This window comes from Leptosomus discolor, chromosome 20 (genome assembly GCF_034619465.1).
Source record: "Leptosomus discolor isolate bLepDis1 chromosome 20, bLepDis1.hap2, whole genome shotgun sequence".
Classification (NCBI taxonomy): Eukaryota; Metazoa; Chordata; class Aves; order Leptosomiformes; family Leptosomidae; genus Leptosomus; species Leptosomus discolor.
In genome coordinates this window covers 2,217,457-2,240,864 of record NC_141410.1, presented here as the reverse complement: position 1 = coordinate 2,240,864, position 23,408 = coordinate 2,217,457, and the positions used below count along the sequence as shown (strand labels likewise).

Below are 23,408 nucleotides of genomic sequence, written 5' to 3'. Positions count from 1 at the left end.
TCGTCCAGTTTTGATATCCTTCTGGTTTCAAGGTCACGGTCCCGATGCAGATCCCTTGCGGGACTGTATGACTGTTGGAAAGCTCTTTCCTTCGTTAGCCGACTTGGAGATCTCCTGGAACCGTAAGTGACCAAGATAGCTTGACAAGGCCTATGGCCATACCCCCCCATCGGTTCTTGCGATGGGCTGACCTTGGCCCCAGTCCCCCCCTGGCCGTGGTGTAACGTGGGAAGCTGGGTCCCTGGCTTCCAGTTTTCACGCTAGGATGGGGGAATGGGCAGTCCTTTGGGGGTGATGTTGCAAGGGCTGATGCCGAGGGGATACGCCTTGGTCGGAAAGGTGGTGGAGTGATGGGTCAGCTCCCAGATACCTTCTTGGTGGTTGCCGGTGAGTGAGGTTTGTCTCCTCTTCTGAGGGAGGAGTGACGTAGGCAAGGGCAGGGCTAGGAATCTGTGACCGGCAAGCCCATTTTTCAAGTGCCCGAGGAAAGTGACTTGGTGGACAAGAAGGCTGGGTTTCCCCCGGACCTTGCGCCTGGGGAATTCAGCAGAGCTCTTGGATCTCTCTGAGCCCACGTAAGGTGAAGACGTAGGGGATGGAGGCAAAGAGGAGGTGAAATGAAAGGTGATCCTTAGAGAAGGGCTCAGGGGAAGGGAGGGCAGCTGCCCCCCAGTCTCTCCCCCTCCCTCTGGCAGAGAAGCTCCCCTGGGCAGGAAGGATGGGATGCTGAGGAAAAGGCTCATTAAAGACAAGGCTGCGAAGAGCCCTCTGGCCCGGGGCTGCAGCCTGGCTCCGAAACGGCTCCAGCAGGAGGCATTTCTTTCTGGGAGGAACTGCCCGGGCAGGTGAAAGCAAAGGAGCTCCTGGGGGCGCAGCGCAAGCGCAGGCAGAGGGAGCCGAGCCTGGGCCCTGCATCTGCAGCGTGGAGGGGCCGAGGGGCACCTCAGCCAGGTCCCAAACTGCCGTGGGCAAAGCGCAGACCCTTTGCCCTCCTCCCCGCGAGGGCTGGCACGGGGCTCGGGACCTCTGCGCGCTGCCCGCCCCCTGGGGCGGGGGGTTAGACCCGGTCCCCCACCCGGCTTCAAGCGCCAAGCGGGGCGCTTGGGCCCGTCCGCTCCCCGCCAGCGCAGCCCCGCCCCCGCCGCCGTTCTCCGGGGGCTGATGGCGATGCTTTAACTGCACTCAGGACGTGTCTGAGGCAGCTCCGCCACGTCCCCCCCCCCGGCCTCCCCGCCCCGCCCCGCCCCGCCCCGCCCCGCCCCGCCGCGGGGATTAACGCTGCCGGGCTCCCGCCTGCTGACTCCCGCTTCTCTCCCGGCAGCCGGGAGCGCCGGGGCTGCACCCAGCCCTGGGAGCGGGGCCGCAGGCGGGGGCCGCCCGCGCGGCCGCTCTGCCCCGTGGCTCCAGGGCTGTGGTTGGGATTGCCCCCGGCTGGGGAAGGGGCCTTGAGGCCCCTCCGTCACTCCTAGCGAGCGTTCAGGATCTCCCCTCTTTGCTCCTCTGGATGTCCAGGTCCCCTCCTTGCTGCTGCGCCTATTCCATTTCCCTCGCCCCCTCCATCTCCCTTCTGGCCCCTGGACCCGTCATCCTTGCGCTCGGAGCCCCTCCTTTTGCCCCCCATCTTCCTTCTCCGCACGTTCTCGTCCCCTCCCTCAGTGCTCGGGTACCTCCCGCTCCCCTCCGCAGGCTTGCACGAAGCAAAGTGGAAGGGGGAAGAGCAGGAGCAAAGGGGAACGACCAGGTCCGAGTACAGATCGAGGGGAGCGCAGAAAAGTGGGCACGTGCCGGAAGGCAACTTCTCCCAGTTTCGTTTCCAAACCTTGTAATTTTGGACTGGACAAGGAACTGGGGTTCAGGGGGAGATCCGGTGGCTTCACCCCCTTCCACCCCTCTTCCATTTTACGGAGTTTATCTACAAATGCCAGCCTCCGGGGGGATCTGGGGTGACGCACGCACACCCTGACGCTTGGGCGAGTTGCAAAAAAGCTGTCGAATCCTGTGGTTGAACTATATGACAGAAATCGCCAGGTCAGCCGATTTGGCGATTGCCCCAAGAGCCCAAAAGCCAAGATTTCACAAACCTCTTTCCCCGTGCAGCTGCGCCATCAGGGTGATTAGAAAAGGGAATCACTGTAGAATCTTCTGTCAGGTTAACATCCATCCCCTGTAATTCCTCCAAGCGGTCAGATGTAAAAGGAAAGAACTTCTGGTAAAGCACATGTAATTGAAATTTCAGTTTTGGAAAACTTTTGCTCTCCTAAGATAAAAGCAACAAGCAGTCAAACGACCGACCTGTTTTAACCCAGCTTTCAAATATTTCCCCGCTCTGACTACTAGGTAACAGGCATTGCACTTGGTAATCCAAACAATTCTGTACTGTCCAAATGTAGGCTGGTAGTAGAGGACTCTTCCTTGAACAATTCACAGACAGTAATGCTCTCCAAAACACGCCACTGTTAAAAACACTCCTATATTTACAAACGAGTGCTGATGCTCTGGCTCTCCTGCAGCTGGAGGCTGTGGTCTCTCCGGGCAAAGCTACGTTCAAGTACCCAATCTCAGAAGCTTGCGAGGGGGACAAGCCTGAGGATGAGTCTTGGCTTGCGGCTTCTCCTTCAGGCTTCACGTCTCGCGTGGCCTGCAGGGTGCTGAGAGAGCCTGGTGGTTCTCGTGATGGGGAGCTGAAAACAAAACAAAGTTCCTCTCCTGAGTCATTCTGCAAACTCCATCTGAGCCTCCGCCACCCGCACGGCCCCAACGCTCCTCCCAGCCTCTCTGTGAGGCAGCGCAGGGCGACAGTCGGTGCCTTTCGCTTGGACCAAGTCTGGGATACTCCTCCTCCTCCAGCCAAGGAGCTGGCGGCCCTCATCTACCCCAGAGCCTCCTCAGACTGTCCGTCACCCTCCATGGCACCCGCAGGCCGTCACCGAGTCCACTGGGCTGGGTCTCCAGCAGGCAGGGAGCGGAGCTGCAGAGCCCCTCTGCCTTCCCTTGCCCATCTGGCACGGATCGTGGGGATCCCGGCTACACCAGCAGAGAAACAGCTCGAGCTCCCTCCTGCCCCATAGCCTGGGACGTGAGTCACGCAGTCCTGGGCAGCAGCGGTCCTCTACGGCTCATCACCTCTTGTGTGAAGACACGCTTCCAAAAAGCCTGGGCACCAAGCTGATCTCTAAATCCCACCGTGGGCCCCGACAGAGTTTGAAAATGTCACTCCTCCGTCCCATTAGCTTCAGTCTTTAAACACAGTCTTTAGAAACGGAGTCAGCCGCCAGCACGGCATCTCCCCGGCTGAGGAGGACCCGTCTGTGCGGCAGCTCACCTCGCTCCAGTCGGTCTTGGCTGGCAGCTCCGTCTGGGTCTTGGCCAGCGACGTCTCCGTCCCCCAAATGCTGGAGCTGCTGCTGCAGCTCCTCCACCTGCTGCTCCAGGGGCTTCCTAAAAGCACGTTGGGCTGACAGTGAGACACTGACGTGGAGGCCTGCCTCCGTGAATTTAAGGCTGGCTGGGATCTAAACCCAACACCACGCTGCTCTGCACCTGCCCTGGGCAACAGCGAGGGCAGAAAGAAATCAGGACGTCCTGGCTGTCCCCACCTCCCAGTGGCACGTGAAAGGTGCGTGCTGTGTCCGGGATCCTCAATGCCAGCGGCACAAGAAAGGGCCCTGCCGGCAGCTGGAGGGTAAACCAAATCACTGGGCTGGCAGGAGGGGCCACGCACCTTCTGAGGCAGCTGAAGCCTCCAAAGCTCTTTCAAATCTGACACAGAGGGGATGTGGGGAGCTCTGCCAGGGACACTGGCAGGTCCAAAGGACACAAAGGAGGTAAAACCCGTGCTGCCCTGACTCCTTGAGCCCGCCTAGGGCCAGCCGTGGAGCTGCAGCAGGGAGCTGCAGGCTGGCCCAGCAGCATTTGCTGGCACACGCCTCCCCTCCGCACCCAGCACAGCCCTTCCCCAGCTCTGGGTACCTGTTCAGCCGCTCCTCGTGAAGTTCTTGCTGCGCACAAGCTTCATTTGCTCGGATCCCCTTCAGTTCGCCCTCCAGAAGTTTCTTGTCTGAAACATGGGCCTCTGCCACCAGGAGTTGGTGTTCTGAATCCTTTAGCTTTTGCTGCAGCTTTGAAATCTCGGACTGAATTTGGACATGGATTAAAAACCTTCTGAATGTATAGGCCAGGATCTGATACGGATCCCTTTGATCCCTCCCTGTCTGAGTCACAGGAACAAAAGGTTTCCATGCTTCTACTCAAAGCACTTCTGCACGTCTTGGTGTCAAAGCCCATGAGAAGCACCACCTCTCCAATGGCTACCAGACACTTTATCAGGAATTAGCAATAATAATCCTTTTCTGCACCTCATTTGATCCTGCACACTTCAGAACCCAACCCACTGATTAGTGCAAGAACACGGCAGAAGTGATGCCACGGAAAACACAAGCTTTTGCCATTTACCAGGTAGCAAACTGCAGCACATCTCCTCGGCAAGAAGGTGGTCTGGGCTTCCTGGCCTGCCAGCCCTACTGCCAGTATTTTCAGAGACCCCGAGTTTTAGAGACAAGAGTGGAGCCATCAGATTTGGCTTCTATTATCTTGGGTATGCTCCCACAAATAACAGACCTTTTTCTGAAATATTTTAGGAATCTTAAGGGCGTTTAAGTAGGAAGCGGGGTAAAGCCAGTCAGTGCATACGCGTACATACAGATGTCTAAGCGCGTCTCAGGGCTTGCCAAAACCTTTGCAATTCCATCAAAAGGGGGCAGTGCTCACCTCACCCCTTCTTCTACTCTGACGGCCTCGCTTCCTAAGGCATCACTCACCGCTTGTGCTTGGGCGGTCTCCTGCGCCTCTCCCAGCTGCCGACGGAGGAAAAGGTTTTCACTTCTCAGCTTGGCCAGTTCCTCCTGCAGCTCTTCTGCCTCCTCGATGGTGTCTTTCGTCTCCTGGTCTGTCTCAAGGAGTACAGCATGCTGCTCCTTTGCTTGATTCTGGACCTGAAGTAATTCTCTTTGTGTTACGTGTAAAGCCGATGTCTTTTCCGAGAGGGCTTTTCTCAGTTCTTCCACTTCTCTTTCAGCTCTGCTCAGCTGCTGAGACAAGCTCTGGTTGGTTTCTTGCACCAGAGACATGTGCTCACGCACGCTGAGCAATCGGACAATTATTTGACGCACTTCCGCATCAACGATATCTGACGGCTGATGGCTTCCAGGGCTCGGGTGGGAAGGGGATGAACCCGACCCTGTCTGTTCAGAGATAAAGAGCACAGATTGGCAGAACTTAGGAAAGCAGCTCAGAAGAGGGGAGAGGGGCAGCATTTCCGAGAACCAGGACTCCCACCAGCTTGACGTCAGCTTAGAAAAGAGTTGTCAACAACTCTGCATCGGACATGACTCGAGGAAAGGTCTGATTTCACGCTGGCGTGTAGCGCCGTCCTACGAGGAGGACGGCAATTTAAAATGTTTGGGTTTACGTACCGCCCCCCCAGAGCTGTTGCTCTCCTCGACGGCTTCTTGGTCTGGTGGCGCCTTACGGAGGGCAGACTCCTTGCCCCAGCGGCCGGTGTCGGGCTCCTGCACCGGCCGCAACGGGGCGCAGTCGATGGTGGCGGCCGCAGGGTGCAGCTGGTCCCGGCCGTGCGGCCGGAGCTCATCGGCACGACGGCTCCCGGAGGGCTCGGGCACCACCCGCGCCGTCCTGCGCCGCAGGAACCGCCAGATGCTCTTCATGGCCCCGTGGGAACGGGCACTGCACAGCCTCGCCTCCCCTCTCCCCGGGCAGCAGGGGCCGGCAGGACTCGACGGGCGCTGCCGGGGACCGGCTGCGAGCGGCGGAGCCGAGCCCCGAGGATCGGCAGGGCACGGGCAGCTGCCTACGGGCTGAGCTCCACCGCCAGCACCAGCTCCACCAGTGACACCAGCACCAGCACCGCCGGCACCGGCAGCACCGCTTCCACCAGCTCCACCAGCAGCAACAGCACTGGCTGCACTGGCAGCACCAGCACCGCCAGAGCCACTGGCACAGCACCAGCAGCACCAGCAGGTACGGTGTGTGCAGGGACTGTGCCAGCGCCCCAGGTCTAGTGGACCTGTGCGCTGACGTCATGAACGGCTGAGTGACATCATAAGGCTCTGGGGGCTGGGCGGGGCAGAGGCGCCCGCACGCTCAGAGCCTCTCTGCACACACACAGCCCACGGGGCCAAGGGGAAGCGACTGGTGTGCCCAGCCCCCCTGCGCATGGATTTGGGCACACGCTGCACCCCTGGGTGTGATGCTGGGTCTCCCCGCGCCCCTCAACGTGCCTTTCTGTGCGCCCAAAACCCCTGGGTGTGTGGGGGTGCCCTTTGGTACACCGTAGAGCCTTCTGTCTGTCTGCCAGAGGGCTACCCCAGGCCACCAGGGTACATTTTGGGCTGCTCCGAGACCCTTGCTCGGCTTTTTGGGCTTCCCCTGCACGTCTCACTTAGCCTTTAGCTGCTCCTGCCGCCCGCGGCTGTGCTTTTCAGGGTGCCCCAGCCCCCCAGGTGTGAATTTCAGTGATCTCCACGGCAATTGCACTGCCATTCAGGACGATAAAGCCCCTAAGGACGCCTTTCTGAGCAGCCCAAGGCCCCGCGGTGTGCCTTTCGGGCTCCCCCAACTCCTTGCTGTGCCTTTGGCTGCATCTCCAGGCCCCGCCGTGTGCTTTCTCCTGCACCCCATCTCCCTTGCTGCACTTTCTCCTGCACCCCGTCTCCTTTGCTGTGCCTTTCACGACTCCTCCGTGTACCTGTCGGGGCAACCCGGTCACCATGACGTGCCGTTTGGGACAGCCCGGACCGCTCGGGCTTCCTTCTGGAGCACCCACAACCCCCTGGCTGCTGCCCTGGAGCCACCTCTGCTGAAGGCTGCCGGAGGCTGCAGTTCCCTGCTGTCGCTCTTCCTTCGTTTCCGCTGCGTCCCGTTGGGCTTGGGGGCAGACGGCCTCGAACGGTGTCGATGCTCCTGCTGGGTCTCCAGGGGCTCGCAGCTGCTTTGGTCATGATTCAAGGATTACACACAGCGGGTACCGTAATAAATCCTGTCTGGCAGACATCTTGGACTACAACAGACTGTCCTTGTTTCTAACCACGAACAGAGCATTGGTTAATGAAGACCTTCGGTCTGGGACTTTACAGGGGCGTGCTAGCAGCATTGGCAATAGAGATTGTATTTCGTATTTGATCATTTATTCCCTTTGAGACTTACTTTCCCAGCATAATCATTAGTCTCTCCTACTGCTATTCGCCAATTAGAATTCTTGCTCTTCAAGGCAAGGTGGGAAGAGCAAGGGGGTCGCTAAGCAGTAGCCCCAAATCCTCAATCTGGTGATGGCCGCAGCAGTGCCGCTCGCCAGCGCTCCCTGAAGTCTCCCGTGGGGCACTGGAGCTGGCCTGTCTACCCTCTGCGCTGCAGCAGGCCCGCACTAAGGCAGGAGGAGACGTGCTTGAAGGCCAGGCCCTGCCAAGCTGCCCAGGAAAGCCCCGGGGGCAGGAGCCATCCTGGAGGCAGCAGGCTGGGGTCTCCCCCGGCGGGGCCGGCGCCAAGGGCCAGAGGGCAGCAGCCCGGCCCTGCCAAGAAGGGAGCCGAGAGCTGCCCACGAGGGACAAAGCCCAGGGGAACGCCAATCTCCTCAAGCCCTCCGCAGGCCCCTGGCACCCTCCCGGCGCCGCCCGGCCTGGCGGGTCGACTCCGGGGCGGGCCGGGGCCACAGAGCCCCGGCTGCGGGGCCGCCAGCCCCCGCCGCTGCCCGCCGGCAGGCAGGGAGGGCAGCCGAGGGAAGGCGCGTGCGCGCCCCGCCTCCCGCTGCCGCGGCCGCTGCCGGGAGAGGCGGCCGCGATGGCGGTGCTGGCGTCCAACCCCAACAACCCCGTGGTCTTCTTCGATGTCGCCATCGGCGGGCAGGTGGGCGAGGGCGCCGCCGCCCCGGCCCCGGCCCCGGCCCCGGCCCCGGCCCCGGCCCCGGCCCCTGGGGCTCTCGGGAGCCGCGCGGCGGGGCCGGGGGCCGCGGGTGCAGCGGGAGGGGCCGGCGGGGGTGCGGTGGGGTGTTGCGGGGGTGCAGCGGGAGGGCGGGGGGGGCTTGTTGGGGAGGGGAGGGGAGCGGCCAGGGGTGCAGGGCGGGGTCTTTTTGTTGGTGGTGCGGGAGGGGGTTGGCCGGGGTGCGGGGGGGGCTGTTGGGTCTCGTGGGGAGTGTAGGAGCGCAAGGGTGGGGGTGCGCTGGGAGGGGGCGGTCGCAGGGTCCGTCGTGGGGCTGTGAGGGGCGCAAGTGGTTGGAGGGGCGCGTCGGGGTTCAGCGGGGGCTGTGGGGTTGCAGGGGCGCGTGGGCAGGGGCTTGGGGCAGTGCTGCGGGGGAGGGGTGTGGAGGTGCAGGGCTGCATCGGGAGGGGGCTTGCAGGGCTGGGGTTGCAGCAGGAGGCTGACTTGGCGGGAGTTGCCTGGGTGCAGCGGTGGGGAGGCCGGTGGGTGCGAGTGGGGCCCAGAAGGCTCATGTGGCCGCCGTCTTGCCCAGGAGGTCGGCCGCATGAAGATGGAGCTGTTCGCCGACGTTGTCCCCAAAACGGCGGAGAACTTCAGGTGAGGAGCGGCCGGCGTTCCTGCGGCTCAGCCTGGAGCCGGCCTGCGAAGGGTTTTCGGTGCAGGAACGTCTCTGGTGGCAGAGCGACTGCCTGCCCCCGCGAACTGCTGCACCTGCTTTGCTCCTCTCTGCGTTGCCAGAGAGATGTGACGGTGCAGCATGCTGATCCCCGGGGGAGCCCGTCTGGCTGGAAGGTGAAGGCCTCCGGTCCCTCTCTGCTCCCTCGGTGGAGCTTCCGATAGGCCCGGTGCATCTATGAAGGGGGCTGCCTTAAGGTCACGGTAGGGCTCTCCTCGCCGCCCGGTTATTTTGCCACGGGCCGACGGATGTGCCTCACGCTCTGCTCTCTTTTTTGTTTTCCAGGCAGTTTTGTACGGGGGAATTCAGGTGAGTGGGTTCTAGTGGGTCTTTTTAAGTAGGCTACTGCGAGAAAGAGGGCTGGGCAAGTAGGAAGAAGGGTCACTTGGGATTTTCTCTCACTGTCCCAGTACAAAAGGAAAGAGGGAGAGAAACCTGCTGGGATGAAGTTGTGCCGGGCTCGTCGGTGAGTCGCGGAGGTGGCAGACTTTGCCATTTGGGCATGACTGTGTTCGTGCTCAGGTCGCTCTAGAACGGCCTGTCTGCAACTTGCAGCCGCCCGTGCTGCAGCTTGCCGCGGGATCCCGTCAAGGTGATGGTGTGGAGGTTGTAGGGAACGACGTCAGTTCATGTGCAGGGCCCACCGGAGGTTTCCCTGTGCCTCCGAGAGCACCAGCTGAGAGCCAGGCTGCAGCGCTTGGTTGTGTATCAAGGCAGCTGCTGAGGTACAGGGCAGCCCTTTGGGGCTCCGGATCCCTGGGAGGGTTTTGCGTGGGCTGTCCAGTGAGTCGCAGTGATGTTCCTGTTTATTTCCTTGCAGGAAAGATGGTGTCCCTGTGGGTTATAAAGGAAGCACTTTCCACAGGTAATTCCCCTGCTTTTGTTCAGGCACCTAAATAGCAGCCTGAGCCAGCTGGGGTTTTGAGACGCGCCTTCAAGGCGTTACTGGTCTGGGAGGCCTTTGTGGGTGGCAGCTAATTGTCCTTCTGTAGCTGTGGGGGATTTGGGGGCGCTGTCAGACGTGTACGCTGGGGTCACTGGGAGGGATCCCCCGTTCCTGGTGGGCCAGGTCAGAGATCATTTTCTGGCATCTGTCACCTAATCGCTGTCCCTGGTCGAAGAGCAGTGGCTCCCAAATCACCTGATAGCAACCAGTAGTTAATATTTGTGGTAGACTTGAGACTGTAGCGTTCGTAGGCCCTGATAACTTCCGTGGTGCTGCTGCGAGGCCAAACTCCTTTTTACCACGTAGTATTCTTCTTGAGGCATTTGTCTGCTGAGAACTAAGTATTCTTTTCCTTGTTTAGGGTAATAAAGGATTTCATGATCCAAGGAGGTGACTTTGTAAACGTATGTACCTCTGTATTCCTTTGGGGCTTCTCCTGCGTGGTGTAATAGGCACTGTTTCCAAGGGTGCGTGCTGATTTGGGGGATCTGTTGGCTCTCTTTTGAGGTACCCAGTAGTCACTGGAGGTTTCCTTGTAGCTTTGCTGCCATCTCACTGCAGCAGGCTGTAATGTACTTGGAAAGGAATCGTGAGTCTTGTGTGCACATACCCTCTCCTCCCCCAAAGAGTTCCTCTCTAAAAAGCCCCGTGGCAGTACAGCTCGAGGCTTTTCAAATTGGCAAAGATTTTTTTTTTTTTACCCTGTTGTCCTTCCCCGCCTTCTCCTGTCCCCCCGAACAAGAAACCCTGCGAGTTTGCTTTGCGGAGAGAGACCTTAAGTAGAGAACCGAGAAGCATGTGGTGCAAGAGATCGTTTCTGTGCAATTTTGTCAGTGAATTGTGCCAAAAGAGGACAGAGTTTGTGCCGGCAGTGGTGGTCGTGCTCTGAGTTGGGGAGAAGCAGAGTGTGTGGGGAAGGCTGGAGGACCGCGGGGTCTCTTGGCTGTCCTAGGACCCAGTAAAATGATTTCATTTCTGGAAGTGTTTCAAAACGTGAGGGGGCGTGATGAAGCTTTTTTAATCCAAACTTCCTAAAACTTGGTTGTCTGAAAGTCACTGAGGGGAGTGACCGCACGGCGGGCGGCTCAGCCGCAGCAGACTTTAGGTGGTCGCTAATTGCGATGCTGCTGCGATGCCCCCGCGGGCTTTATTCCTCCCCCTGGAGCTGCTCAAGCATTAGGGCTTGCACCAGACATTGAATGTGTTGGCTCCTGGTGCGTATGGAGGGCAGGGGAGCATCCATTTGGGGCAGAGTTGAGCCCTGTCCTTTTGCGTGGGGCTTTTAAATTTGTGTTTTAATAAACTGAACCGTTGGGTAGCGCTGGCTCAGAACAAGCGCTGAGGCTGACGGGGCACCTCTGTCACCCAGGGAGACGGCACCGGAGTAGCCAGTATATACAGGGGTCCTTTTGCCGACGAAAACTTCAAGCTGAAACACTCTGCTCCTGGGCTGCTCTCTATGGTGAGTAGAAAACACTGCCGTTGTAAGACGGAAAAGCTTTAGGTACTTTCTCTGTGCCCTTTTCCTGGGTGTATCGGGTATTTGCCAGGCAACAGACATCTCCACCGCTGGACCCAAGGGCTGAAAGACCGGCTGTGTGAGTGCTCGTCAGAAGGCTGCTCGTGGGTTAATGCGTGGAGGAACAGCGAAGTCCCGATGATGATCCTGCAGCATCCTTTCTTTTCCCCCGTTGGAGGGCTGGGGCAGGCTTTGCTCGATGAGCTTTGAGAAGAGCTTGGTGGCTCTTGCGGTTTGTGTAGGGTGGCAAGCGGTGGGGTTTTCTTCCTCCCCGATGCTGTTACCGAGCACTGACCTCAGCAAGGGGGAGGCAAAGAGGTGGGGCGTTCCGAAGCCGTAGCAGCGTTCCCAGGGTGCCTTTGCTAACATAGGCTTCCTGTTCCACGCTGTAGGAAAAACTGCAAGCGTTGCCCGTTGCCTGGTAGGAACAGTACCCTGACTTTGGCCACAGACAGCAAGCGGAGCCGGTGCTGCAGCGTTCCTGTCCGCAGCTGCTTCTCGCCCAGCTCTTTCAGCTGCCCTGCCCTTAAAGCACTTGCTTAGAGCATTCGCCATGTGCATTAGTTACTCCTCCCGTTCCAAGCACGGCCCAGAAAGAGGTGTCACGACACAGCTAAGCGAGCAGTGTGCCGTGGCGTGGGACGAGGGATCCCGCGCTGGTCTCGGCAGCTTTGTGTGAAAGCGGCGTGGCTCCGGAGTCGCTCTGTCGGGCCAAGCCGTGGTCCCTCCCAGCTGGGTCCTTCCGCAGCTGGCTAGCGATAAGTAAAACTGCCACGGGACTGTGTCCCGTGCAGCCCTGCAGCTGCAAAACGTGCCCAGTTCACTTGCCGGCCCAGAAACGGGCTTTAGTATCTCCTGGGTGTCCAAAGAGCTTTGAAAAACCGGAATGGACTTAAGCGTGGCAGAGCCGTGTTCTTAGCAGAGCGCGCACGCTCCGGGTGCTGCGCTCAGGTGTGAATTCAATTTGCCGTCCGCATCGCGCTGTTCCGTGAGCCCTGTGCCGCTGGGATCGTTGCCTTTCTCATCCTGGTCGTCAGAACAGACACGTTTGGGTTGGTTTGTCCTGAGGAAACCTTCCAACTAGCAGAAAGCTGCTTTTTTTTTTCTGCCCTGGTTTCTGTCTCTTCAGTTTTCCCCGGGACAATACTGCAGCCAGGAAGGACTCGCCACCAAAAAGTTTGGCCTTTTTTCAGGAGCGTGCCCTAGAGCCCAGATTTCAGCGCGATCTTGTGCTGAACGTGCCTGCGTAGAAGTACGGTGGGAAGTTGGTGAGAGCGGCATGACCAGACTGGGTGGCGTGCCGCGTCCCAGCCCGGGGTGCTCTCCTGCGGATGCGTATCTGCTGCCCGTGGTTTGTGTAGCCACAAGCTAAAAAGAAGCTAGGCTGGGTCTAGAGCAACAGCTTTTTCCTACGTGAGGCGCGTCTGCCTTCGGTTTTGGCAAGTCTTTGATTGTACACTGTTGGTATTTTGCCATTCTCCCCCCAGGCAAACAGTGGTCCCAGTACCAACGGCTGTCAGTTTTTCGTTACGTGCTCCAAATGTGACTGGTTGGATGGGAAACCCGTCGTGTTCGGTGAGTACCGGCAGCGGCAGCCTGGCGTCCCGGCTGAGGGACACTGCCTGTGGCGCAGCTGCTCGAAGAAACAGCCGGGGACTGCTTGTTCTTCGCCCCTCGCTTGTGGAGCACGTTTTAAGAGGGATCGTTTCCTTTGCCCGTTTAGAGCTCGGAAGCCAGCCCTGACGTGGCCAGTAGCTTTACACTGCACCAGACTTTCCAGCGGGAACAAAAGTGCATGTACCTGTGATGAGTGGCGGGGAGCAAAGGTAAATCCGGCCGTATTGAGATGGAAGAATTTTCTCATTCTAGGTAAAATCGTCGATGGGCTGTTGGTCATGAGAAAAATGGAAGTAAGTTGAATTTGCCCATTTCTCCGCGAACGTCCCCTTGGGCAAGTGGTACAGAGGATTGACAAGGGTGGTTCTGTTCTCTGCCGCTGTCTGTTTACAGGGTACCAGGGAACAGCAGCGTTGATAACTGGTATTACCGGTTGTCGTTGTTATAAAATGGCAGGAAAGGCGTTGAGGCAAATGCTGTCCTATAGATTGACTTTAGAAATGCTGTGCTGTCGTGGTTGCTGGTTGGTCTTTGAGCGGGGATTGTGTTCCTGTGGCTTTATTTGCGACGCTTTGCATTTGTTGGGGAAGCTGAATTGAAAAGCTGTTCCGTCAGCAACCCAGACGAGGGTGTGAAGCAGATCACTTCTGTGCCGTTGCCCGGGATTATTCCGTGGATGCTGAATGATCAGTTCTGCTGATCCGTGATCAGCGTGTTTGATAAGAAAAATGAAAGTCATCTCCTGAAGGGCTTCCAGCGTCGTGACTGGGTGTCTGAGTAGATGAGGAGATGTAACAAACAGCGGTGAGTTCGAGACGGGCGAAACTTAACTCCCTGGCCCGCGCCTGGCTAATGTGCGCAAGGGCCTCCACCCTCGGTCTGGGAAGCGGGGCGAGCACAGAGCTGACCCCCGTCCGGTGTTGAGAAAAGGTCCCGTGCAAGGAAGGGTACGGCGCGGTGTGATGCACGTGTTGCTGACCCTCTTTGCCAGGAGCACCGATGGCAGGGTTGCGGTGTGCCTGCCTTGTGCGTCACTGCAGCGAGGGGCGAGTTGAGGGAAATAAGTAAGAGACTCAGAAAGGAGCAGCTGAGTCCAGCAGAAGGAGAGGTTCAGAATGAGGGTTGCTGTGGGACTGTCTGGTGTTTGGATTCCGCAAAGGCCGTACAAAGGCAAGTTTGCTTCGCGTGTTGCAGCTGTAATTAGTAACTTTCAAGCTTTAGGCCAGAGCAGCCTCAAGCGACGTGATGCCTGCTGTATCTCAGGAGGAGCTCTCTGGCTTTAGCTCTGTGCCTTCCCTCCCCTTGGAGGGATCGGGGTCTGGTCTGTATCCCAAACCTCTGCCCGCAGAGAGAGTGCAGCAGCTTATGGCTGGGTCCGTTGCCCAAATGCGTGATGGTGCTTCTGTGCGACTCGGAGCTGTGTCTGGATTTCCCGGTTCCTGATGCTGTAGGCATCTCTCTCTCAGCCGGTCTTGGAGTACCTGTCACTCGCGGGATTTGCCGAGCTTTTATGAGGTTTAACGCTATACGTTTGTCTGTCCTCAGAATGTGCCGACGGGTCCAAACAACAAACCCAAGCTGCCAGTTGTGATCTCCCAGTGCGGGGAAATGTAGAGCAGTGAAACAGAAATGGGGTAAGTGTGTCTTCGCAGGCCGCCAGTGCAATCAGCCTCTGGGCTGCTCTGCTCCTTTCCTTTTCTCTTGACTTAGTTTCGCAGTCCTTTGAGTCTGTAGAGAGCTGACTCAGCTCAGTGAAGCGCCAGCAAATCCCCACCGTTTTTGGCCTTCCATTCGATGATTTCCAGAGAGGTCTGGAATTGCCCACGAAGACACTTTGTCCCCGCTTCCATAACAGAGTCTTTCAGATCTGTGGCACTCCAGACTCTGGGGAGCTCCTCCTGCTTGATGAAGTGACAACAGGGGATGTAATTGTTCTTTCGTTTCCCTGGTACTTCTGGTGGCGTCGATAGGCTTTTGAAGAGAGGGACGACCTTGTTCCCAGGCTTTCTTGCAGATGGGCAGACCCGTGCTGATGGGTGGGGTCCCCTTTAGGGCTGTCCTCAGGCCCAGGCTTGTTCATCATTTCTGCTTGGAGCACATGATCTCTGGCCAAGATCCAGCTTGAGACCGGCAGCTTTTCCCTTCTAGGGACGAGGCCGGTGCCACCTCGCTGACTTCCCAGCCAGGTTTTAGGAACTGCCTTTCTGCAGCCTGCTGCCTCTCAGCTGCTGGAGACAAGGAGGGCATCTGCCTTGCCCAGCTTCAGCCAGCTGAGTCAGTTACTTGTCCAGACCCTTTAAAATCAGCCGGGAGAAAGAGGCGCTGGTGGGTTTGGGTTCGGAGGCGGGTGCAGAGGCCCGGCATGGAGACCCAGGAGGACGCCCGCGTTCTCTGGCTCAGGGTGAGCTGATGCGTGCAGCAAGTAGCGCTCCCGTGAAAACCGCTGAGGCGGCACCCAGTGTCACTGCACGGTCTTGCTGTTGTAGGATGAGTCGGGAATGGCCGTCCAGCGTTTCGGACCTGTTTCTTCTGCGTTTCAGCGTTCCTTTGCCGGTGCTTAGGCCTGTGCTGGCTCCATGCCGTTCCATCTCCAGCCGGTTCCCCCACTGCCCCAGTCCTCTCTGCAGGCCAGATCCGCGCTCTTGACGTTCTCCTGAAATTACTTCATCATTGGCATCTTACCTTTTTTGGGTTTTCTCTCATTTTGAAATGTAAATAAAGAATTTTGTTAAATATGCGTGCAGAGCGCATCAGTTGACGTGCTCGGGAAGAGATTCTTCTTCAGGTGAGGAGGACTGCAGAGTCTTCAGCAACGTGTGTTGTCCCTAGCTGGTTCAGCAGGGAGCTTCTACTGGGCGTGGTGGTGCGGGGCCCTGCTGCTGGGCGATTGCGAAATGGGCAAGAAGGGGTGAAGGGAGCATGGCAGAGCACGGCAGTGCCGTCCTACAGCAGCTCCTTTACTGGGCAGGTAAGTCGGGCTGCCTGGCAGAGAGGTTCTTGGCGTCTTGGGAACAGCCAGAGCCTTTCTACACGCAGCCTTGCTGAAGCAGAAGGAATTGGCGCGGCGCAGGCTTCATCCCCGTGAGTTTGCTGGGCTCTGGGGCGAGTCGTGTTGTAAACAAGCGTTTGTAAAACCTCCCCTGGCGCGTGGCGGCACGAGGCCGTCGGGCTGTCGTGTGGCACGGGCGTTAGAGGAATTTACCTGGGTGCGACGTGGGTGTTAGGGCAGGGCTTTGGGCTGGGAAGCCAAGAATGCTTATGCTCTAGGAGCAGAAATTGGGCCTCCTTATCCTGCACGGTTACCGAGGGCGCAGCTGAGGCTGCCGGTCGGTGGAAAAACTGACTTTCTCCTTCCAGAATTGGGTTGCAAGCTGACCTACCTGCTGGGGGACACGCAAGCGCCCCTCGGGGGGGCTGGGCTACGGCGTGAGTTTCCTCATCCGGCAGATGAAAACGTAAGGGAGCTGGGACAAAGCCTGTTCTGTCACCTGCAGGCGCTTCATACCGCCCGGGGACGTCCCGCCGCTCCTCGGGCAGCAGGAGTGTGTTGTGTGGGGCTGTCTTGGGGAGGTGCGGGCCGCGCCCTTTGCTTGGGCGTTACCCAGCGCGAGGTGGCAAGCGCTGATGTGCTGGAGGACAGATCCTGCAGGCGGGCTTTGGTGTGCTCTGTTGTCTCGGGGCTGTTTGAAGTCCTTGAAGCAGGCTCCGGCTGTCGGGATTTCCAGGTCTCCATTCCTGGGGCTGCACAGCTCCTGAAGTCACTCGTGCTCACTTCTGTCCAGCCCGAGGCATCTCGCCTGCTTGTACCTGCAGAATCCCAGGTGATGAAAGAAACACAAAGCACACCGCCCCTTTCCTCTGCAGCCCCGAGAACGCTTTCCAGAGGGGTCTCTCCTGTGGGAGGAGGGTTAAAGATTCCCAAGAGCGAGGAGCAAACTGGAAGCTGGTGACAGCTGTGAAATAGAGGTGACCAAAAAGAGAGAGGCTGGGCTGCCGGTGCTGCTCGGGAAATGTGTCCAGATGGCCCTTCCCTGGGGGGCTGCTGAGGCAGGAGCTTGGCTGCAGGCGGCTCGGGGGAGCTCTGCCTGCCAGCTGCAGTGCTGAGGTTTGCACTGCTGAGGCGGGTACCCAAATTCACTGTACTTTTTCCTGAGGGAAAGCAGCGTATTGCTGGCTCCAGGCTTGATCTGGGGAGTAAAGAGTGAATTTAGCATAGCTTAGTAGTGAGCAGCAATTAGCTAGCTAGACCCAGCACAGGATAAGGGAGCAGAAGCAGCCTTGAAATGTTTGAGACAGTAGGAAGAGCTTGGATGAGAAAGTACACGATGAAGAAGACTCTGAGCCTTCCTCCGAAAGTCCCCAAAGGACGACCACCAGATGACAGCACGCGCGCGCCAAGAGGAGGAAACGTGTTATAATACTTTCTGAGAAACAATTATAATATCCCCAGCTATTCTCGGAACTCATTGCAGACGCTCATGAATATGCATGTTTTGAGGTAATACATAGAGTTGTAGAATGTGACCCGTGTGCCAGCTAGGAGGAGCGACCCCCCTTGCACCCAGCGCCGTGCTAAACAGACCTGCTTTGGAACTCTCTGCGAGTTAGAGAGTTTGCCTCCACGCTTCAGGGGCAGCAGCTCTTTCTCAGCCTGATGCATGTGTTTCTGTCACTGCGATCAGCTAGTCTCGCTTCCCGCGTAGCAGGGGTCACAGAGCTTCCCCAAATGAACATCCTCGCAGGCTTCATCACCGAGATTTGAAGGTGTCTCCACAATTTCCTCCCCTAGGGTCCCTTGCATGGTGGATTCCCTATTTGCCATTGTATTTTAAGGCTTGTTTTTCTCTGGACTTCCTGAGCATCGTCCAGTTTTGATATCCTTCTGGTTTCAAGGTCACGGTCCCGATGCAGATCCCTTGCGGGACTGTATGACTGTTGGAAAGCTCTTTCCTTCGTTAGCCGACTTGGAGATCTCCTGGAACCGTAAGTGACCAAGATAGCTTGACAAGGCCTATGGCCATACCCCCCCATCGGTTCTTGCGATGGGCTGACCTTGGCCCCAGTCCCCCCCTGGCCGTGGTGTAACGTGGGAAGCTGGGTCCCTGGCTTCCAGTTTTCACGCTAGGATGGGGGAATGGGCAGTCCTTTGGGGGTGATGTTGCAAGGGCTGATGCCGAGGGGATACGCCTTGGTCGGAAAGGTGGTGGAGTGATGGGTCAGCTCCCCGATACCTTCTTGGTGGTTGCCGGTGAGTGAGGTTTGTCTCCTCTTCTGAGGGAGGAGTGACGTAGGCAAGGGCAGGGCTAGGAATCTGTGACCGGCAAGCCCATTTTTCAAGTGCCCGAGGAAAGTGACTTGGTGGACAAGAAGGCTGGGTTTCCCCCGGACCTTGCCCCTGGGGAATTCAGCAGAGCTCTTGGATCTCTCTGAGCCCACGTAAGGTGAAGACGTAGGGGATGGAGGCAAAGAGGAGGTGAAATGAAAGGTGATCCTTAGAGAAGGGCTCAGGGGAAGGGAGGGCAGCTGCCCCCCAGTCTCTCCCCCTCCCTCTGGCAGAGAAGCTCCCCTGGGCAGGAAGGATGGGATGCTGAGGAAAAGGCTCATTAAAGACAAGGCTGCGAAGAGCCCTCTGGCCCGGGGCTGCAGCCTGGCTCCGAAACGGCTCCAGCAGGAGGCATTTCTTTCTGGGAGGAACTGCCCGGGCAGGTGAAAGCAAAGGAGCTCCTGGGGGCGCAGCGCAAGCGCAGGCAGAGGGAGCCGAGTCTGGGCCCTGCATCTGCAGCGTGGAGGGGCCGAGGGGCACCTCAGCCAGGTCCCAAACTGCCGTGGGCAAAGCGCAGACCCTTTGCCCTCCTCCCCGCGAGGGCTGGCACGGGGCTCGGGACCTCTGCGCGCTGCTCGCCCCCTGGGGCGGGGGGTTAGACCCGGTCCCCCACCCGGCTTCAAGCGCCAAGCGGGGCGCTTGGGCCCGTCCGCTCCCCGCCAGCGCAGCCCCGCCCCCGCCGCCGTTCTCCGGGGGCTGATGGCGATGCTTTAACTGCACTCAGGACGTGTCTGAGGCAGCTCCGCCACGTCCCCCCCCCCGGCCTCCCCGCCCCGCCCCGCCCCGCCCCGCCCCGCCCCGCCGCGGGGATTAACGCTGCCGGGCTCCCGCCTGCTGACTCCCGCTTCTCTCCCGGCAGCCGGGAGCGCCGGGGCTGCACCCAGCCCTGGGAGCGGGGCCGCAGGCGGGGGCCGCCCGCGCGGCCGCTCTGCCCCGTGGCTCCAGGGCTGTGGTTGGGATTGCCCCCGGCTGGGGAAGGGGCCTTGAGGCCCCTCCGTCACTCCTAGCGAGCGTTCAGGATCTCCCCTCTTTGCTCCTCTGGATGTCCAGGTCCCCTCCTTGCTGCTGCGCCTATTCCATTTCCCTCGCCCCCTCCATCTCCCTTCTGGCCCCTGGACCCGTCATCCTTGCGCTCGGAGCCCCTCCTTTTGCCCCCCATCTTCCTTCTCCGCACGTTCTCGTCCCCTCCCTCAGTGCTCGGGTACCTCCCGCTCCCCTCCGCAGGCTTGCACGAAGCAAAGTGGAAGGGGGAAGAGCAGGAGCAAAGGGGAACGACCAGGTCCGAGTACAGATCGAGGGGAGCGCAGAAAAGTGGGCACGTGCCGGAAGGCAACTTCTCCCAGTTTCGTTTCCAAACCTTGTAATTTTGGACTGGACAAGGAACTGGGGTTCAGGGGGAGATCCGGTGGCTTCACCCCCTTCCACCCCTCTTCCATTTTACGGAGTTTATCTACAAATGCCAGCCTCCGGGGGGATCTGGGGTGACGCACGCACACCCTGACGCTTGGGCGAGTTGCAAAAAAGCTGTCGAATCCTGTGGTTGAACTATATGACAGAAATCGCCAGGTCAGCCGATTTGGCGATTGCCCCAAGAGCCCAAAAGCCAAGATTTCACAAACCTCTTTCCCCGTGCAGCTGCGCCATCAGGGTGATTAGAAAAGGGAATCACTGTAGAATCTTCTGTCAGGTTAACATCCATCCCCTGTAATTCCTCCAAGCGGTCAGATGTAAAAGGAAAGAACTTCTGGTAAAGCACATGTAATTGAAATTTCAGTTTTGGAAAACTTTTGCTCTCCTAAGATAAAAGCAACAAGCAGTCAAACGACCGACCTGTTTTAACCCAGCTTTCAAATATTTCCCCGCTCTGACTACTAGGTAACAGGCATTGCACTTGGTAATCCAAACAATTCTGTACTGTCCAAATGTAGGCTGGTAGTAGAGGACTCTTCCTTGAACAATTCACAGACAGTAATGCTCTCCAAAACACGCCACTGTTAAAAACACTCCTATATTTACAAACGAGTGCTGATGCTCTGGCTCTCCTGCAGCTGGAGGCTGTGGTCTCTCCGGGCAAAGCTACGTTCAAGTACCCAATCTCAGAAGCTTGCGAGGGGGACAAGCCTGAGGATGAGTCTTGGCTTGCGGCTTCTCCTTCAGGCTTCACGTCTCGCGTGGCCTGCAGGGTGCTGAGAGAGCCTGGTGGTTCTCGTGATGGGGAGCTGAAAACAAAACAAAGTTCCTCTCCTGAGTCATTCTGCAAACTCCATCTGAGCCTCCGCCACCCGCACGGCCCCAACGCTCCTCCCAGCCTCTCTGTGAGGCAGCGCAGGGCGACAGTCGGTGCCTTTCGCTTGGACCAAGTCTGGGATACTCCTCCTCCTCCAGCCAAGGAGCTGGCGGCCCTCATCTACCCCAGAGCCTCCTCAGACTGTCCGTCACCCTCCATGGCACCCGCAGGCCGTCACCGAGTCCACTGGGCTGGGTCTCCAGCAGGCAGGGAGCGGAGCTGCAGAGCCCCTCTGCCTTCCCTTGCCCATCTGGCGCGGATCGTGGGGATCCCGGCTACACCAGCAGAGAAACAGCTCGAGCTCCCTCCTGCCCCATAGCCTGGGACGTGAGTCACGCAGTCCTGGGCAGCAGCGGTCCTCTACGGCTCATCACCTCTTGTGTGAAGACACGCTTCCAAAAAGCCTGGGCACCAAGCTGATCTCTAAATCCCACCGTGGGCCCCGACAGAGTTTGAAAATGTCACTCCTCCGTCCCATTAGCTTCAGTCTTTAAACACAGTCTTTAGAAACGGAGTCAGCCGCCAGCACGGCATCTCCCCGGCTGAGGAGGACCCGTCTGTGCGGCAGCTCACCTCGCTCCAGTCGGTCTTGGCTGGCAGCTCCGTCTGGGTCTTGGCCAGCGACGTCTCCGTCCCCCAAATGCTGGAGCTGCTGCTGCAGCTCCTCCACCTGCTGCTCCAGGGGCTTCCTAAAAGCACGTTGGGCTGACAGTGAGACACTGACGTGGAGGCCTGCCTCCGTGAATTTAAGGCTGGCTGGGATCTAAACCCAACACCACGCTGCTCTGCACCTGCCCTGGGCAACAGCGAGGGCAGAAAGAAATCAGGACGTCCTGGCTGTCCCCACCTCCCAGTGGCACGTGAAAGGTGCGTGCTGTGTCCGGGATCCTCAATGCCAGCGGCACAAGAAAGGGCCCTGCCGGCAGCTGGAGGGTAAACCAAATCACTGGGCTGGCAGGAGGGGCCACTCACCTTCTGAGGCAGCTGAAGCCTCCAAAGCTCTTTCAAATCTGACACAGAGGGGATGTGGGGAGCTCTGCCAGGGACACTGGCAGGTCCAAAGGACACAAAGGAGGTAAAACCCGTGCTGCCCTGACTCCTTGAGCCCGCCTAGGGCCAGCCGTGGAGCTGCAGCAGGGAGCTGCAGGCTGGCCCAGCAGCATTTGCTGGCACATGCCTCCCCTCCGCACCCAGCACAGCCCTTCCCCAGCTCTGGGTACCTGTTCAGCCGCTCCTCGTGAAGTTCTTGCTGCGCACAAGCTTCATTTGCTCGGATCCCCTTCAGTTCGCCCTCCAGAAGTTTCTTGTCTGAAACATGGGCCTCTGCCACCAGGAGTTGGTGTTCTGAATCCTTTAGCTTTTGCTGCAGCTTTGAAATCTCGGACTGAATTTGGACATGGATTAAAAACCTTCTGAATGTATAGGCCAGGATCTGATACGGATCCCTTTGATCCCTCCCTGTCTGAGTCACAGGAACAAAAGGTTTCCATGCTTCTACTCAAAGCACTTCTGCACGTCTTGGTGTCAAAGCCCATGAGAAGCACCACCTCTCCAATGGCTACCAGACACTTTATCAGGAATTAGCAATAATAATCCTTTTCTGCACCTCATTTGATCCTGCACACTTCAGAACCAAACCCACTGATTAGTGCAAGAACACGGCAGAAGTGATGCCACGGAAAACACAAGCTTTTGCCATTTACCAGGTAGCAAACTGCAGCACATCTCCTCGGCAAGAAGGTGGTCTGGGCTTCCTGGCCTGCCAGCCCTACTGCCAGTATTTTCAGAGACCCCGAGTTTTAGAGACAAGAGTGGAGCCATCAGATTTGGCTTCTATTATCTTGGGTATGCTCCCACAAATAACAGACCTTTTTCTGAAATATTTTAGGAATCTTAAGGGCGTTTAAGTAGGAAGCGGGGTAAAGCCAGTCAGTGCATACGCGTACATACAGATGTCTAAGCGCGTCTCAGGGCTTGCCAAAACCTTTGCAATTCCATCAAAAGGGGGCAGTGCTCACCTCACCCCTTCTTCTACTCTGACGGCCTCGCTTCCTAAGGCATCACTCACCGCTTGTGCTTGGGCGGTCTCCTGCGCCTCTCCCAGCTGCCGACGGAGGAAAAGGTTTTCACTTCTCAGCTTGGCCAGTTCCTCCTGCAGCTCTTCTGCCTCCTCGATGGTGTCTTTCGTCTCCTGGTCTGTCTCAAGGAGTACAGCATGCTGCTCCTTTGCTTGATTCTGGACCTGAAGTAATTCTCTTTGTGTTACGTGTAAAGCCGATGTCTTTTCCGAGAGGGCTTTTCTCAGTTCTTCCACTTCTCTTTCAGCTCTGCTCAGCTGCTGAGACAAGCTCTGGTTGGTTTCTTGCACCAGAGACATGTGCTCACGCACGCTGAGCAATCGGACAATTATTTGACGCACTTCCGCATCAACGATATCTGACGGCTGATGGCTTCCAGGGCTCGGGTGGGAAGGGGATGAACACGACCCTGTCTGTTCAGAGATAAAGAGCACAGATTGGCAGAACTTAGGAAAGCAGCTCAGAAGAGGGGAGAGGGGCAGCATTTCCGAGAACCAGGACTCCCACCAGCTTGACGTCAGCTTAGAAAAGAGTTGTCAACAACTCTGCATCGGACATGACTCGAGGAAAGGTCTGATTTCACGCTGGCGTGTAGCGCCGTCCTACGAGGAGGACGGCAATTTAAAATGTTTGGGTTTACGTACCGCCCCCCCAGAGCTGTTGCTCTCCTCGACGGCTTCTTGGTCTGGTGGCGCCTTACGGAGGGCAGACTCCTTGCCCCAGCGGCCGGTGTCGGGCTCCTGCACCGGCCGCAACGGGGCGCAGTCGATGGTGGCGGCCGCAGGGTGCAGCTGGTCCCGGCCGTGCGGCCGGAGCTCATCGGCACGACGGCTCCCGGAGGGCTCGGGCACCACCCGCGCCGTCCTGCGCCGCAGGAACCGCCAGATGCTCTTCATGGCCCCGTGGGAACGGGCACTGCACAGCCTCGCCTCCCCTCTCCCCGGGCAGCAGGGGCCGGCAGGACTCGACGGGC

The 23,408-nt window shown here is 58.4% G+C and overlaps 1 protein-coding gene across 2 annotated transcripts; it reads left to right on the top strand.

Annotated features, from left to right (window-relative positions):
* Positions 1–7,851: 7,851 nt before the first annotated feature.
* Positions 7,852–14,383, top strand: LOC147414022 (peptidyl-prolyl cis-trans isomerase H-like). 2 transcript variants are annotated; one of them, XM_086476153.1, is made up of 9 exons: positions 7,852–7,917; positions 8,522–8,586; positions 8,951–8,974; positions 9,486–9,530; positions 9,973–10,015; positions 10,981–11,073; positions 12,618–12,705; positions 13,000–13,040; positions 14,293–14,383. In XM_086476153.1, exons 1-9 carry the CDS (start codon positions 7,852–7,854, stop codon positions 14,359–14,361), a joined length of 534 nt encoding a protein of 177 aa, XP_086332279.1. In that variant the 3' UTR covers positions 14,362–14,383. The 2 variants fall into 2 exon arrangements, with proteins under 2 accessions (XP_086332279.1, XP_086332280.1); XM_086476154.1 differs by lacking the exons at positions 8,951–8,974; positions 9,486–9,530.
* Positions 14,384–23,408: the final 9,025 nt, after the last annotated feature.

What these genes read in the sequence shown, in the direction of transcription:
- LOC147414022 (XM_086476153.1), top strand. Translation starts at nt 7,852, where the DNA reads ATGGCGGTGCTGGCGTCCAACCCCAACAACCCCGTGGTCTTCTTCGAT. An exon ending in CTCCTGGGCTGCTCTCTATG is followed by an intron (nt 11,074 to 12,617) that starts GTGAGTAGAAAA and finishes TTCTCCCCCCAG; the next exon opens with GCAAACAGTGGTCCCAGTAC. An exon ending in TGGGAAACCCGTCGTGTTCG is followed by an intron (nt 12,706 to 12,999) that starts GTGAGTACCGGC and finishes TTCTCATTCTAG; the next exon opens with GTAAAATCGTCGATGGGCTG.